The 16,749-nt window shown below is 36.2% G+C and overlaps 2 protein-coding genes across 2 annotated transcripts in view; one reads left to right on the top strand and one right to left on the bottom strand.

Annotated features, from left to right (window-relative positions):
• The window catches only part of hcn3 (hyperpolarization activated cyclic nucleotide-gated potassium channel 3), a 29,356-nt gene extending 21,967 nt beyond the window's left edge, over positions 1-7,389 (top strand). Inside the window, exons 5-7 of the mRNA XM_049476290.1 lie at positions 1,296-1,442; positions 1,725-1,965; positions 3,002-7,389. Coding sequence (XP_049332247.1) covers positions 1,296-1,442; positions 1,725-1,965; positions 3,002-3,198 — 585 coding nt within the window. The 3' untranslated portion in view covers positions 3,199-7,389. The remainder of the gene's footprint in view (positions 1-1,295; positions 1,443-1,724; positions 1,966-3,001) is intronic.
• Positions 7,390-9,153: 1,764 nt separating this feature from the next.
• si:ch211-81a5.8 (uncharacterized protein LOC560648 homolog) lies at positions 9,154-15,507 on the bottom strand. Its single transcript, XM_049476289.1, has 4 exons — positions 15,376-15,507; positions 12,508-12,829; positions 10,314-10,401; positions 9,154-9,409 (listed from the first exon to the last, which is right to left on the bottom strand). The coding sequence occupies exons 2-4, from the start codon at positions 12,693-12,695 to the stop codon at positions 9,257-9,259; spliced, it is 429 nt and encodes a 142-aa protein (XP_049332246.1). The 5' UTR covers positions 12,696-12,829; positions 15,376-15,507; the 3' UTR covers positions 9,154-9,256.
• Between the last annotated feature and the right edge of the window lie 1,242 nt (positions 15,508-16,749).

Below are 16,749 nucleotides of genomic sequence, written 5' to 3'. Positions count from 1 at the left end.
GAGCAAAACTGTGCTCTTACCCTGCTAATTGAACCTTCACACTCTGCTCTTACTGGTGCAATGTGCAATTAATGAAGATTGGCCACCAGGCTGCTCCAATTTAGCCATGAATCCTCCCACACTAAAGTGACAGGTGTTTCAGTTTCATTGTCCAACCCCTGTACACTGTCTGGCCAAAAAAAGTCACTCCCGGATTTCACTAAGCAAGTAGGTAGGAGCCTCCTATTGGATAATCGCTACATGAGTGATTACGTTTCAGCTGGCAACAAGTTATTTAACCCTAACTGATGCAGCGAGTAGCTTCTCATTTGTTAAACAACATTGTGGAATGAGAAATCCTGTGGCATTGGAAAATATTTAAGTTCATCTGTTTTAGAAGGGTCAAATTATTGGCATGCATCAAGCCGAAAAAACTACTGTATGGAGGTTGTTGAAACTACTAAAACTAGGTTGATAACTGTCCAACGCTTTATTAAAAAGTTAAAGGACTGTAGGGAAACAATATCTCTGAGAAAGGAATGTTATCTGAAAAAAAAAATTGAATGATGGTGATCAATGATCGCTTTAACATCTGGTAAAATCATATAGTTGAAAAACATTACTAGAACTCAGGGATATGTTTAATACTGAAAGTAAGAGCATTTCAACACGCATTCAACACGGGACTAAACAGCTGTGTAACCTTAAGAAAAGCAATTATAAGTGATGTTAACTGGCAGAAAATGGCTTCAATTGGCTAGGGATAATAAAGATTAACCTCTGGAGCAAAGTCATGTGGTTTCCACAGTCCAGATTTACCCTGTTCCAGAGTGATGAGTAAGAGGAGAAGCGGCTAAAGTGATGCATCATAATGCCTTATGCCTACTTTTATGTCCATGATTACTAATGTATATTAATATTTGTAAGTTGCCACTGAATGCTATGTAATGTAATGTACAAGCCTTCTATGACTTGGGATTGCTGCAGTTGGTCAGGTCAGTCTACGTTCATCAATGTTATGTGCCCAAAAAATGAAGTCAGCTTAGATTTGTACTTCCTTGGAGTATACTTGAAGTGACATGAATTGGCCGCTACAGAGTCTAGACCTGAACTCCATTTATAATCTGTGGGATGTGCTGGAGAAGGCTTTGGTCAAAATCTCACATCATTAATACAAGATTATATTGAAACAGTAATGCAACTCTGGACCAAAAAAGGAGGTCCAACCAAATATTGGAATGCGATCTTTTTTGGCCAGGTAGTTTATATACATTGTGCTGAATGTTTGGTGACTTAAAATGCTCTATCTGTTTTAGTACAAGCAAGTGCAGCAATACATGTCCTTCCATAAGCTGCCAGCTGACATGAGGCAGAGAATCCATGACTATTATGAGCACCGTTTCCAGGGGAAGATGTTTGATGAAGATAACATACTGGGAGAACTCAGCGATCCACTTAAAGAGGTGCTCTCTTATTGTCTCACTCAATTCCTAGGTTTCCAAAAGATTATATTAATTATGTATCAATAAGTGATTATGTATAATAAGCACACAGGCTCAGGGGACACTCAAAAACACACATGCTAAACATGCTAAATGGATGGTACTAGGACTTCCACAGGACAATTGTAATCCTTAGCACAAACCAGATCATTAGAAAGTAAATTCTTCAGTGTGGGATCATTGAAATAGGTAAACACTTATTAATGCAGACATGACATTCATTTATTCATGTCTTTCTGCCAGGACATAGTGAGCTACAACTGTCGTGGACTGGTGGCGAACATGCCGCTGTTCGGCAATGCCGATCCCCACTTCGTTACTGTGCTCCTGACCAAGCTACGCTTCGAAGTCTTCCTGCCAGGTGACACCATTATTCGTGAGGGCACCCTTGGACGAAAGATGTACTTCATACAGCATGGCTGTGTCACTGTGATCACCCGTGAAAAGAAGGAGAAGAAACTTAGTGATGGCTGCTACTTTGGGGGTGAGTATAGATTATAGCTTACCTACAGCTGTCACAGCATGTAGGCTTTTTCATGTAGGCCCATGGTCACTCTGGGGAAGCTGCAGAAATCCACAGCTCAGGTGAGATAATCTGTCCACAAATCTGGCTTTTATGGAAAAGTCAGTGTTGAAAAAAAGACATAAGGAGTGCTGTTTGCACTTTGTCACAAGCCATGTAGGAAGAACAGCAAACATTTGAAAGAAGGTACTGGTCAGATAAGACAAAAGTTTTAACTTTTTGACCCAAATGCAAAGCTCTATGCAGTGGAAAATTAACACTGCTCATCGCCCTTAACATACTATCCCTACTGTGAAACATGGTGGTGGCAGCACCATGCTGTGGGGAAGGTTTTCCTCAGTTGATGGGAAGATGGATGGAGGTAAATACAGGACTAACTGACCTAAATCCCATTGAGCTTCTGTGGCAAGACAATAGAAATTGCTGTTTACAGATGTTCTCCATCCAACCTGGCTGAGCTTGAGGTAATATGCAAAGAAGAAAAAATCTCAACAGTGTTATATCGCTAAATAAAACTGCTAGTAGTCATCAGGCTCTATTCATTTTGTCACATGATTAATTTGTGCTAAAAAAATGAAACATGAAAGTTTCCAGGTTAAGTGCATCCGTTAAAACTTTAATGTTGACAGGTCTAATTCTGATATTTCACTAGATGTGCAAAGCTGGCAGAGATATACCCCAAAAGACTTGCATCTGTAATTGCAGCGAAAGGTGGCTCCCTAAGTATTGATATAGGGGGTCTGAAAACTTTTGCATGTCACACTTCAGTTTTTATTTGATGAATTTCATTTCATTCACAATTATGTGTTACTGTGTTGGTCCATCACTTAAAATCTCAATAAAATAAATAAAAAGTTTGTGGTTGTAAAGTGACAAAATGTAAAAAAAGCTTTGATGGCAAACTTTGGGAAATACATTAGTTGGGTAATATACTGAAGTTTTGATATGACATTATCAATATTTTAAAGATCCCAAAATGGTCTTTGTCTTTTTTCAGAGATTTGCTTGCTGACCCGTGGCCGCCGCACAGCTAGCGTGAGAGCTGACACTTACTGCCGACTGTATTCTCTCAGTGTGGACAGTTTTAATGAAGTTCTGGAGGAGCACCCCATCATGAGAAGAGCTTTTGAGAGTGTTGCCATGGACCGCATGGACCGCATGGATAATAAAGTCACGCCCAACATGTCCTTATGAGTGGGCACAAACTGAGGACAGTGACAGGTGACAGCAACTCACAACTTAAATTAAGAAGCATGGATTAAGGACATGGTTTGGAGGGAAGGCAAAAAGCTAAAGGCGATGTCTTGAGAATGCCATTAAATCATGTTAATTGTCCCGTTTTGCCCCTCACATACCATGTTAATTCTTTGCTACATTAACTGTCTTAATTGTTTATTGTGTTCACTAAAATACATTGGACACCAGTGAACTTTGAGCTTTGGAGGCCCATGCTCCAAGTGCCAGCCGACTGAAAGGTTTTACTGACTGAAGGCGTTTAGCTGATCTGGATCTGACAGTTACCCTTAGAAGTCAAGACTTATTTTATATTTTCTTAAAATATTACAATGTATTTATGTTTATGCAGGTGTATGCAAGGTTTGGGCTCTCTGGACACTTTCATGCAACTAACACAGTGAGAGATTTGGGGCTTTATTAGGTTAGGCCTTAAGTAGGTAAAAAAAAATATATCTGTCTTTTCAAACTGTGTGCTTTTCAGATGGTTAATTGTGCAACTCAAAAGCATAGGCTTCTTTAACTGATACCAAGAGGAATGCCAGTTAAAGGGAACTGTGGAAGCTCTGGCAAGATTTGAAAGACCAATAAAAATCTCAGATAGATCTTTTCATATGCTGCTCAGTAAGGCAAAGCAAACCCTTTATATAATAGCAAAATAGCAAAAACCCACTGCAGGTTGGTCTCTGTGCAAAAGATTTGTGGACATTGATATGTTACTAAAGTTACAAAAGATATGTTCAGACATAAAAAGAAAGAATCAAGATCACCTTGGTAAATGTAATGTTGGGGTGGATCCATGGCATTTTGTGCTTTTACAAAAGTACAATGATCCATAATATACCTCAAAATCCACTATAGATTAAATATCAAAATTAGGGCTGTCAACATTAATGTTTTAATGAATGCAGTTATTCTGGAAACTTTACTTTAACTTTAACACGTTCATTTTTTTAAGACCAATTAATCATGTGACAAAATTGATAGAGCCTGGTGATGCATTAGCAGTTTTATTTAGATATATAACACAGCACCACTTACTGTTGAGTTCAGAAGGTAGATTATCTTTTATTTATGCTGACGTTTATGCTTTCTCTCTCTCTTACACTCATCTGGTCATGCACACATAAACACACACAACCGATGGCACTTTTCCTCTTTTCAAGCTGTTGAAAGTGGAATATGAAGCTACACAAGCATTTATTTTCTCCATTAAAACTCTCAGTTAAACTCACAATATTCTAAAAAACATCAAAATCACCCTGAGAAATTAATGATTCATGATGTTTATAATTTTATTCATGATTTTTAAAAGAATACTTTTGGGATTAATACTTTATTTTTTTTAGGGATCAATAATACAAATCTAACTGTTTCTAACACAGTTTCTTTTATTCATATTTAAATACCCATTATAAAAAGCTTAGTCTTACAGAATAAAAAGTGTGATTAATCATGATTAATCACAGATTTTTTTATAATTGATTGACACTATTAATTTAAAATACAAGCTGACTAGTTAGGAAGACACCAATCTGGAAACAAAAAAGGTAACTTTTAAACTAGGATTTATGGCAATGTTGTATTTCTTACTGTGTACAATGTTTTGTAGATATTTTTTTTTATTGTGGAAAAAATGTCAGTTAGCCAGGGCTGCCCAAACCTTTGCAATTGTACATGTTCTTTCAACAGAAAGACTATGCAAATAATAACTATCAACTTTAAATCATATTAAAATGTCTTCTAATCTTCGCATGTATTAAATGTAAGGTTGAATATTGTTTTGTTATTGCTGGCAATAACTGTGACTTCTAAGGGTTAAACGGTCAGAAAACAAAAGTCACAAACTACACGTTACTTGAAACTGTGTCTGGCACTGAAATGTATGTGTATGAGTTTTTTTTTGCGGGTGCACAGTGATGGAGTTTCACTTTACCCTTTCATTTATGCAAACTCTCACCTAATGTAAGAGCAGCACATACAGTATTACCAGCCTTCTGTTACCCAGGGAGGTGAACAATTTTAGGTGATTTAATTTGTTGGATGGCGTTTGATAGTTTGTAATGGTTGGTACTGTATTGTTTCCAAGCTGGCAGTCACCTAAAAAATAAGGGTTGTTTGCATTTCTAGGTTGCCATTCGTATGGAATCACATTTTAAAGAACTGGTGCTCTCCATGTATTTGTAATATGCATAACATGACACTTTCCTGGTTCTGCGATTACGGTATACACATAGTAGTTACATAATAATTCCCTGTATAAGGTGAGTCTGAGTGTCCTGAAGAGCTTATCCTCACTCAAGTATTATACCATGTGATTCATATAATCACAGCTTAGAATAGTTAAACCTGTCTTCCCACAAAACCAGTCATACGGAGTGCAACTTCACAATGTCAGACTGCCTTCGGTGTTGTTTTAAAGGACTTGAAAAAGAGGGTAGAGTAACTGTCTGTTTAAAGTTTGTCATAGGTGTTCACTACACTACACTACACTATATTGAGAAATATACTAGATTATACTACGGCTTATACTAGAAGACCAATAAGACTTAAGTTATATGTATTCATGGTGTCCTCTGCCATAAATATCTCTAGAAACACTTACCAGCATTACGCATTAAAGGTTCCCAGATTTTAAAGTTAAATACTACACAACCGTTTATATCATGGATTTAGTGAATCTATAGGCTCCAGCAAAAGTGAATGGGTTTGAGTTAATAACCTAAAATGTGTGTAAGTGCAATTGATTTTTAATACAGCATTGCTATTTTGCACACACTGATTACAATGTTAGTTAATCCCTTTTTTATTGTATTCAGCCCAATGATTCAAATACATTATAGTCCTATTTAACTCTGGTGTGGTGTGAGATTTATATTGCGATTAATAATCGTAGACATTTTTGGATATGTAACTAACAAACTATGGAAGCTCAGCGGGGTTTAAATACAGCTCATTCTATTTGTTGCACTTTAAAGGAGAAATCTGGTGTAAAATGGACTTGGGTTGTAGTAAAACATGATAATGAGTATGAAAAGTCCACCTCCATTCTCCCCAGCTTTCTGAAATACAGCTGATGCTCTCCAGGGGCGGATTTGGAAGTTCTGGGGCCCTAAGCAAGGTTTTTTCCTGGGTCCCTGATTAAATGGGTTATTTTGTATAGCAAAATGCAATATTCAGGGTTCATACACCTTTCACAAGGTAAAATTCAAGCACTTTTCAAGCACTTTCAGGGCCCATTTTTAATTTTTTTCCAGCATCTTTCAGCTGTGGTAAATTAATGATAACGGTGATATCTCAAAACTGTGATTCAGCGATAATCAATATATCGCAAAACTATTCTCCACACTTCACAGCGACTATGCTAGTCGCTTAGTCTACCTCGCCTAGCTTAACTTGCATGTACGGTGTCTCTTTGGTGTCAAACAAAAAATAAATAATGCGTTTCATTTTTTTTGTGTGTTTTTTTTGCCAACCTTTTGACCAGCAGGGGGCCCCCTGATTCTGTGGGCCCCAAGCAATTGCATGGTTTGCGTAGTGGTAAAATCCGTCCCTGATGCTCCTAACAGACTTACAATGCTAGCAATAGGGGCATAGTCTCATGCATGCAAATAAATCACTATTTTTAGTGGACCCTGTTATTTAAAATGAGGCACTGAGAACTTTGAAAGTGCACAGGCAGTTTATTAAAAAAGTAAGTCCACAATATTATATTTCACTACAACCCAAATCCATTTCACACCAGATTTTTCATTTAAACATACTGACATGGTAAATGACTTTTGAAATGTCCCATTGGAGTTAAAGAACACTGCAGTGTCCTGCAGGATATACATGCATGCTTCCTGCACTGAATGTGGATGTGATTTCTTCCAATGTTCCTCATATGATTTCATGGACAATTCTCGATCACAATCGTTAACACCAACTACACTGTCCACTGTGGGAGGTAATGCTTTCCACAACATATTCCCGCACATCGCAGGACAATATTCCATTTTTCTGAGACCCACAATTAGACCTCGCTCCAACTTTGATCATTCAAATTGACCTGCCATGAGCACACTGGCCAGTCCTTTAATTCAGCATATTTACTTAATATCTGATGACCTATTATGATCATGTTATGAGTTACCACAGAAAATAGGATCATTAATGGTACTGTTACTAATCATAAATAAGACAACATTGATAAATGTCACAATATTGGTGAAAAGTGCGTGAGTTCTTCTTTAAAACAGTTAAATGGGTGAATGGGACCAGTTTCTCATGTCATACTTGAAACATATTACCACAAGAAATGTCTGCCTGAGGGATTGGATAGAATCATTTATTATTTAGCAAAATCATGTTTATTCATTTACTAAATACACTCGATATACAGGCTTTATACAAAAACAGATAGACAGATAGGCTCAGACAGACTATCTTAGAGCTATCACAACATTTAAATGAATAACAAAAATAGCAAAATAGTCAGATATAAATGATTATAAAATGACAGCCAACATATTTTCATTAACAAAGATATAGTTAGAAATCAGTTGCATAAGCAGCAGCCAGGTATACAATAAAAGTTATTTTTAGTAAATATGAATACGGTATAAACAGAGGTTATCATGTCTGTTCCCAAAAATCGAACTTTCCATAGACTTTAGCTACAAATCTAATCAATTAAGAAAACTGAATCTGACTTATCTTTCACATCTTCCAATCCTCTTTTACCCTTTTATTTTTATTTTTATTTTATTTTTTGAGAATATATTTAAATATATATTAAATAGTTTAGCACACTTTTTTGACAGATTATATTGCCTTGTGGTCAAACTGCATATTGTTGCCCTGAGGCAACAATGTAAATAGTTTCAGTAAGTAAAAATATACTTACTAAAACGTTTTAGTAAATAAATGAAAACAAATTAACCACAAATATAAACAATACTGCTACAAAAAATGAAAGGACAGTGTAATAATCCAAAATGTGATTTGTTGCCTGAGGGCAACACAATACTATGGAGCAGTGGTTCTCAAGCTGAGGTATGGGAACCACTGGTGGTACTAGTAGCATCCCAAGGTGGTACACTAGAGAACCTTTAATAATAATAATCTGTTTCCACCTGTAATGTTTATAACGCTACATCTATTTGTGTTTAGTGCTTTACCCATTAGAACCATTAGAAGTGTATGCTACACTTCAGGCCTTCACTCTAGAACTACAGTTTTATCATTTTTAACAGTCATTATCAGTTTCATTGGTCTGAGAGGTAAACCCTGTGGGATGCCACAAGATATGCTCTATCAACCAACTGTCACCAACAGTTCACAACAGTTTCAGCATTAATAGCTAAATAAGGTAGTAAACACTGTAGTTCCCTGTTTGGCACTCTTGTTGTTTTTTTCCCTCTAAATCCTGATTCCTGAAACTGTATTACCCAGAAACAATAATCAAACAAAAATACCATACTAATGTACGGACTGCAAAAACGGAAACGCTCTACACAACATGTGTAAAAAACTATGACAGGTATATGTGTGGGTGACATGTCTATCCTACTGTGTATAAATAGGCATGTGTGTGGTACATGTGTTTCTGTGAAATGGCCTGTAGGTGGTTCTTGGAAGTTTTAGTTTGTTCATTGGTCTTAAATTGGTGGTACATGGTCTTAAATGTTTGAAAAGGACTGCTATAGAGAGTTTAACAGTTTGCCGGGTACATTCTGGGGCCTCAGCCCACTAAAAATATCAATGAACCACTAGATTATACCAATTTACTCATCTGCTCACTACCTTCAGTGTTTGACAAGATGATGGACTGGAGGTGAAGCTTGCAGAAAGGTAGCTCTGGTAGGTTTATAGACCACAAAAGAACCGCTTTTCTGTTTAAGCAGGAGTTTAAAGTAAAAGTTCTACACCAGTTCAAGTTCGTTTTGTAGCACCAAACATCCAAGCCAGTAAACCTTATCTTTAAAAGTGGAACAGAAGCTGCTCAGGTGCAAAACTCTGATGTGAAGAATATGAATCACATCATTTTACACTGCTCTGCGCTCGGTGAAGCACCCGCAGAGGCCTGGGTGCCGCCCATGTTCAGACTCAGCCCTTGAAAGGCACCAAAAAGGGAGTCGTCGTTCTTTGAGGGAGTTTTGGTGTTAATTGGCTTTCTGTTCTGAGACGTCTGAAAAGAAGAAAAAGCAGAGCATAAACCCCCGTTACTGAACATGATATTTATATTTATTTATTACTCATGAATTGATACACAACAGCCACCATAATGTTTGAGAACACTTTTCCTAGTTTCCTAGTTAGTCATTTTTGAGTCATTTTTACATTACATGGTACAGAGAATTGCAGAAACAAATCCGCAACAGATATAATAATAAAAATATATATATATAAATAAATATATATAATATATAAATAAAAATAATAGCAATAACACAACATATACTGTAATATACCGTAAAGAAAATATTAATGGTATTTTATATTTACCAATTAGCATACCCTAAACCAAAATCAATGTTTTATTCATCAATATCTTCGTAAGAAGTTTGTTATTGAAAAAAAGTCTTTAAAAAAGTGTTTTTAAACTACATAATTGTTCACAGCTCTATTTTTAAAATAGTTGTTTCCCTATTATCTGAGAATTCATTGTGATCATGTTATGATTTACTACAGAAAATATAATCCTTAATGGTCCTGTAAAGAAGACAACCTTGATAAATGTCAAAATGTTTATGAAACCTGTGTGAGTGGGCTTTAGAAAGAAAGTTTAAGTTAAATAAATGGGACCAGTTTCTCATGTCATACTACTCCATAGTCCCACAAGAAATGTCAGCCTGACGGATTACAATATATAATATATAATATACTGTAAAATAATAGATATTACAATAATATATTTTTTTGCATAAATGTAATTTATTACAATTACTTATTACTAATTATTTTCTGAACATATCGAACATCTATGGTTGTTGTTGTTATTTTACCACAATATGTTATATTCGACAAATAAGAAAATTTAAAGAAAAAATAAATCATAGAATTATAGAAAAAAGACACACGCACACACTCACCTTTGTATAACGGTGTGGACTCCTGTAGTGACTCCTCATCGCTGTTCTCTCTGCATTCTTCTGAGATAACATCACCTGCCTCACTTTCCTACATTTCAAATATTAAAAAGATACATAATATTAGGAAGATTCCCAGTAGCTACAATATTTTTTGTTTTTAAACATAATTAAAAAGTAATGTTTTCGGAGCAGTTCCTTACTTTATAGTCTTAGGATCCTAGCATGCACCTTGAGCGATTTCTATCTTCTATCTTACACCCCATCAACAGTCTATTTTCATGCCTTGCACCCGCACCGATAAAATAGGCTCAGAGTTTAGGAATATATTCACACAGATACGTGTGGTGTTCTGCAAATGAGGTGCGTTCAGGTAAATTTTAGTTGGCAGAAAGCCATTCCTATTGCGAAAACACCCCTCTGCTCCTTACTCATACACACATGGGCACGCTGCAGCACGCAAACAATAAACAGAATAAAGAATAAAATAACAAAAATTATGTTCCCTTAAATGAGATGGAGGAGCACCGTCACATCGTGAACGTTAAAGGGAATGACAAGTGATGTGCTGATTGGTTTATTTACATTATGCCCAAAACACACCCAAGAATAATTAAGAAAACTAGCACATGCCTTTTGCATGTTTCAAGCTGTCAAGGCGTATTTATTCCTCCCTCACCATAACACACACTGACACCCCCTAAATCCAGCTGCATGCTGAGCAGTTCGTCTACATCTTGTCTATAAATCACTAAAATAGGGCCCTTACACTATTTCAATTAATTGCTCTTTATGCAAAAATGTAATCTACACACAGTGGAGATTGGAGAATACAATGTACTGCACAGGTATATTTTATGTGTGCTATATATAAGGCACAAAAAAACATAAATGTGCACTTACAGACACAATACTAATTGAACACTGTTGTGTGTTTTTGGTGTTGTGAGGATGCAAAAAATATATGCCTTTCACAGCTTAAAAGGCACACAAGAGGCATGTACTAATTCTCTTCATAATGGGTGTGTTTTGGGTGTAACGTAAAATAAACCAATCAACGCTTCACTTGCCAGTCCCTTTAAGAGCCAGGTGCAGCTTTGACTCTGATGCATGAAGCAGCTCTTCTTCTCAGTAGAGAAACCTGACCTGCGTGTTCACGCTGTGAAGGCGTGTGAGCAAATCATTTAAGGGAATATCAGTGTGAATTTATTCTGTGTTCTATTTATCGTTGATGTAAAAGTTGGGTTTCTGCGCTGCTGCGATGTGTCCTTGTGTGGGTGTGTGTACCGAGCGGGGGTGTACGTGCTTTGAGCGCACAAGGGGCACCTGCATTGCCAAGATACCCAGCTGGCACACAACCGACCTTTAACGTTGACATGTGGTTGAAATATGACTAAAGTAATGTATGTTGTTGTTTCAACGTTGAAACAACGTTGAATCAACATTTAATGTTCAATGGTTGTGCTAACGTTAAAATTTAACCTTCTGCCTTTTGAATCAGCATTTTACATTTCATCAACATATAATTTATAAAAACAGTTGGATTAAGGAATGAAACAGTGTTTTACTTCTATTTGCAGTAACTGCTTTTTAATTTAACACTATGGTCATGTTCTAATAGTTTTTACTGGTTTAGTGTTTTTGAGATCAGATGTTGAATCAGATTGCTAGTTGTGGGTAACTTTCTTTATACTCAGATTTACTACAGTGATGTAAGTTTATTGTTAACACTCTGTTAACCATAGGATTTTTTAATTTTAGTGAGCTATGGTTTATTAAAGGTTAAAAGTATGACGTTGAAACAAGTTGCTATATCAACGATGATTCACGTTGATATAGATGTCACGTTGATGGACATCTGACGGTTGACTGAGTTCTGATCAGCCAGTGGTACACCTGTGTTTTCTTAAACACACCTCATTTCCAGACCACCACAGCCCTCAGCATGAAAATATTCCTGAACTCCAACGCTATCTTAATGGCGCAAGGCATGGTGTAAAATCGCAATGTGCAGGGTGTAAGATAGGGCTCAGTAATTTAATTCAATTAAATTCAATTTAATTTAGGATTTAGAATTCAGATTGAATGCTATACATATAAACATATAACTTAAATATTTCTTAACACGCTGTAGTTTAATCTTGGCATCAAAAGTTAGCTCTGTTTTTTATAAAGGCAAAATTCTAGTATTACTCGCCTTTCTCTGTGCAGTTCCGCCTGGTAGGTTCTGACCCAGGAGGAGTCGTGTGCGGTGGAGTAGCAGCAGGGAGCGCTCTTTCTCCGAGTACTCTTTCCTTTCCTGCTCATCCCTTCCTTCACTCCTGATACACAGCTGGACAGCTGCCGGACTGGAGCGCCGAGGGATTTCTTCACAATAGCATCCATGTATCTCTTCTGTGGAAGTGTAGAACTGGAGACTGAAGGATACTGACTTCTGTTTTTCAAATCTCAGCACAGCAGACTTCAATCTGATTCTTGTCCATACAGAGTCTCACACTCTGAAAGCAGAATGTGAGGACCTGAAAATGTAGAACATTTTCACATTAGAATACAGTTTAAAATATAATTTTACTGTATATAATTATCCATAAACAATGTATGAATTTTTCTCAATGTTAAACTTAAAAAAAAAAAAAACAGTTTCCTAAACAGGAATTTTGAATACATATTCTCTATTAATAAAGGAAAATATAGTCTGGGACTAGGCCTAAATTTAAATTATGAATTATTCTGTATCTATTACTCAGTGTACAGTATCCACTACGAATAACCAAGTACCTACTATGACTTGTACAGCATCTTCCATTAACTACCTGTTCAGACGCTACAATCAAATATTCACTAAATCATTTTGAATAGAGATCTATTAATAAAAAACACACTTATTTAGTTCTGAATCTGAAAGTCACTAAGAATTATTCAGTACCTACTTTGGCTTGTTTACTATGTTCTGTTTCTTTCGTATTCCACATTTAATGACTCAGTAAATAGAATGCAGTCAGAAACTACAATGAATTATGAAATATGTGCAACCCTAATTCCTAAAAAAAAAAAAAAGTTGGGACACTCTGTATAATGTAAACAAAATGCAATGATTTGCTAATCTTACAGACCCATATTTTATTCATAGTATAACATAGAACACATATTAGATTTTATTAAATACATTTATTTACATTTTACATTGTCCTTTAACTTTTTTGGAATCGGGGTTGTATTATGAATAGTTAATATCACCTTTAAATGAGAAATTAATATGAAATATTAAATATACACTATGCATCAGTATATGATGGCTTATCTCTTGTCATGTGAGTATCTGCACATTGCTCTTATTATGGGTGTTTTTTACAAGAAACATGTTTAGCATTTGTTGCCCTGTCCCAACTTTACATATTATGATGTGTTGCTGCCATCAGGTTCTAAATGAGTGTTAAATTTAAATCTAAATTAAATCTAAAATTGTGAAATGGTAAAACGTGGGTCTATGGGATTTGTTTATCATCGCATTCTGTTTTATTTACATTAAATACATAAAGTATGTAATTTTACATGTCAGCTTTTAAAATGTGTGACAATTTAGCATTTTATTTATTTATATTTTGAGATGCATCCAAGCATTTTTGAAGTTTGGGGTTGTACTTTGGATAGTTCAGGATCCACCATGAACTATTTAGCATGTATTGTGAATTATTCAATATCCAGTATGAATAATTCAATACCTATAATTGTCACAGTTTAGCCCGTGTCTGTCTCGTTGTGTCTCCCTCTCCTGGTCTATTGTGCTCCTGCCCCTCTGTTTTCCTGTCATGTGTCCCAGCCATGTGCTATTGTTGTGTTTTTGTCCTTGTCTCCCCCTAGCCCTGCCCTAGCCATTAGTGCTGTAACCTCTTGTCTCATTTGTAACCCCGCCCCCTTGTTAGCTCCCACAGGTGTCCCTTATGTTTGCCTGTATATAATACCCCATGTGCTCCTTGTTCTGTGTCGTGCTTTGTTTGATCTAGTCCTGTTTCTCTGTCAGAATCTTGTTTAGTTGTGTTTTTGCGCCTTTGAGCCTTTTTGTCTGCAGTGTTCTGGTTTGTTTTCTTTAGTTTATTTATTTGTTTGATTATTTTGTTTGTTTGTTTAAGTCTTTTTCTCATATCCTCATAGTTCATAGTGTTTTGTTTTAGTTACCTTTTCTTTATACTATTTCATAGGGTTTTGCTCTTTTGTTTATTTTCTTGTTTAAATGGAAAATAAAACTAACTTGCATTTGCATCCGGCCTCCTCCTCTTCGTTACAATAATGGTATTCTCTTTATCTTTCAAGAATCATCCATTCTAACTACCATGTATTATTATAATACTATAATAGTAAATTATTCACAAAGCAATAATAATATATAATATAATACATGTATTATGAATTATCCTGTATTTAATACTAAGGGTACAGTATCCGCTCTATGTTCAGCATCTTCCATTAACTAACTGTTCAGTAACCACAATCAATTATTTAGTGAAGTTACATAAATTATTCAGTTCCTACTATTAAAGTTCAAAAGTCTGTTTTTGACATCCAAAGTAATACACACTAAAACTAGCAGTAAAAAGCTTTGAATAGTATAAATTATCATGGCATGGATCAATCTCCCCAAATTGTTATATACATAACGCCGTGATTTTTTGAGCCATTTTGAGGTGGACTTGTTGGTGTGCTTCGGATCATTGTCCTGCTGCAGAACCCAAGCATGCCTGAGCTTGAGGTCACAAACTGATGGGACATTTTCCAAAATGATACTCTCTAAAACTAGCAGTGAAAAGCTTTGAATAGTATAAATTATCCCTTAATATTACACAGTCTAAATTCAGTAGCTGTAAGTGAGGAACTGACACGTAGGCCCACACATCCAGCTAACAATTTTTGGTGAGTTAAATGTTCTTAGAATGTTTAATCTGACAGGTTTCCTTAATATTCTTAGAAAGTTAGAATGTTTTTCAACATTCTGGTAGCAATGCATGTTTTAATCAAGAAAAAAAAATATATATATTTTTTTACACAAGATAAAGCCATTTTTACATACCTGATACCCAAAGACTGCACTTAGTCAAAGCTCAGAGTTCCTCAGTTCCTCAGACACTCACATCCACTCAGTGTTATTCCAGCTCACAAAGTCATGCCTCCTTGAGAGTCTTAAGACTTTGGCATCAGGTAACATGTTTTTAAACCCTGCTCCCATCCCCCAGTCTCCTTACGGCTAATCGGAAAACCACGTAATGAGCCTGTAATCCTGTTAGAAACAGAAGGGAATTCCAAATGCACGTGCTGCTGAGAAAACACTGGTGACTTCACTTCATAAACACCACCCAAACTAACCACATACAACATTAGTGAACGATCTACAGCAATGCGTGATGGGCTGACACACTACTCATCATTTAAATCATCTAAATTTAAATCTGTATATAGAAAAGAAATCCAGTGACAGTTGTTCTAAACAGGAAAGACAGATTAAGGAGTGAAATCTCTCCTTTAAACAGATGGAGGAGGGGAGGAGGATGGCAGGTAGGAGCACAAGGTGGCAGATGCTGGAAAGCATGAATGACGCAGTAAGGATGTTATTTACACCTTTCAACAACTGCTGCACTTAGAACACTTTATCACAACCTTATTCTCCATTCACAAAAAAAAAAACTTCATTCATAAAGCAGCTTTAGATAAACCCAGTAACCTGACAGACATTCACACCAGCTCATTCTTGCAGTAATAGAAGTGCCTTGAACTTTTTTGAATAAACAAAATAAGCAACAGACAAAAATAACAAAAAGATTTAAATAATATCAGCGTAAAGCAAAAGAAATTAAATTAGGTTTTGATTTGCTAGTATTTCCCTCGCCCTTGAAGCTAGAATGGGGATTCAAACTGAGTTTTGAGCAGCTTCGTTAGGAAAGCGCCTGAAGGCTGAAGCCCCAACACAAGAAGAGATACAGGAAAAGAAGGGAAGAAGATGTGGAAGAGAAAAGTGCGAATTTGTTCAACACACAGACAGAGAAAAAATGTAGGGTTCATATTAGGGCTGAGTGGTAGAACTAAACGGCATGGATCAATCTCCCATAATTGTTATATACATAACTCCATGTTTTTTGAGCCATTTTGAGGTGGACTTGTTGGTGTGCTTCGGATCATTGTCCTGCTGCAGAACCCAAGCATGCCTGAGCTTGAGGTCACACGGACATTCTCCTTCAGGATTTTATGAAATAGAGCAGAATTCATGGTTCCACCAAATACAACTAAATTTCCAGGCTCTAAAGCAGCAAACCAGCCCTGGACCATCACACTACCCTGCACTACCACCACCATGTTCGACTTTCAGTATGATATTTTAAGTTTTAGGCCAGAAGCACACACCTTTAAATCAGCCCACAGAATATGTCTATGCTTGTTCTGGGGATCATCA

This window comes from Astyanax mexicanus, chromosome 3, assembly GCF_023375975.1.
Source record: "Astyanax mexicanus isolate ESR-SI-001 chromosome 3, AstMex3_surface, whole genome shotgun sequence".
NCBI lineage: Eukaryota > Metazoa > Chordata > Actinopteri > Characiformes > Acestrorhamphidae > Astyanax > Astyanax mexicanus.
This window is presented reverse-complemented; position numbering and strand designations above follow the sequence as displayed.

What these genes read in the sequence shown, in the direction of transcription:
- si:ch211-81a5.8 (XM_049476289.1), bottom strand. Translation starts at nt 12,695, where the DNA reads ATGGATGCTATTGTGAAGAAATCCCTCGGCGCTCCAGTCCGGCAGCTG. An exon ending in GCGGAACTGCACAGAGAAAG is followed by an intron (nt 10,402 to 12,507) that starts GCGAGTAATACT and finishes TTTGAAATGTAG; the next exon opens with GAAAGTGAGGCAGGTGATGT. An exon ending in GTCCACACCGTTATACAAAG is followed by an intron (nt 9,410 to 10,313) that starts GTGAGTGTGTGC and finishes TCTTCTTTTCAG; the next exon opens with ACGTCTCAGAACAGAAAGCC.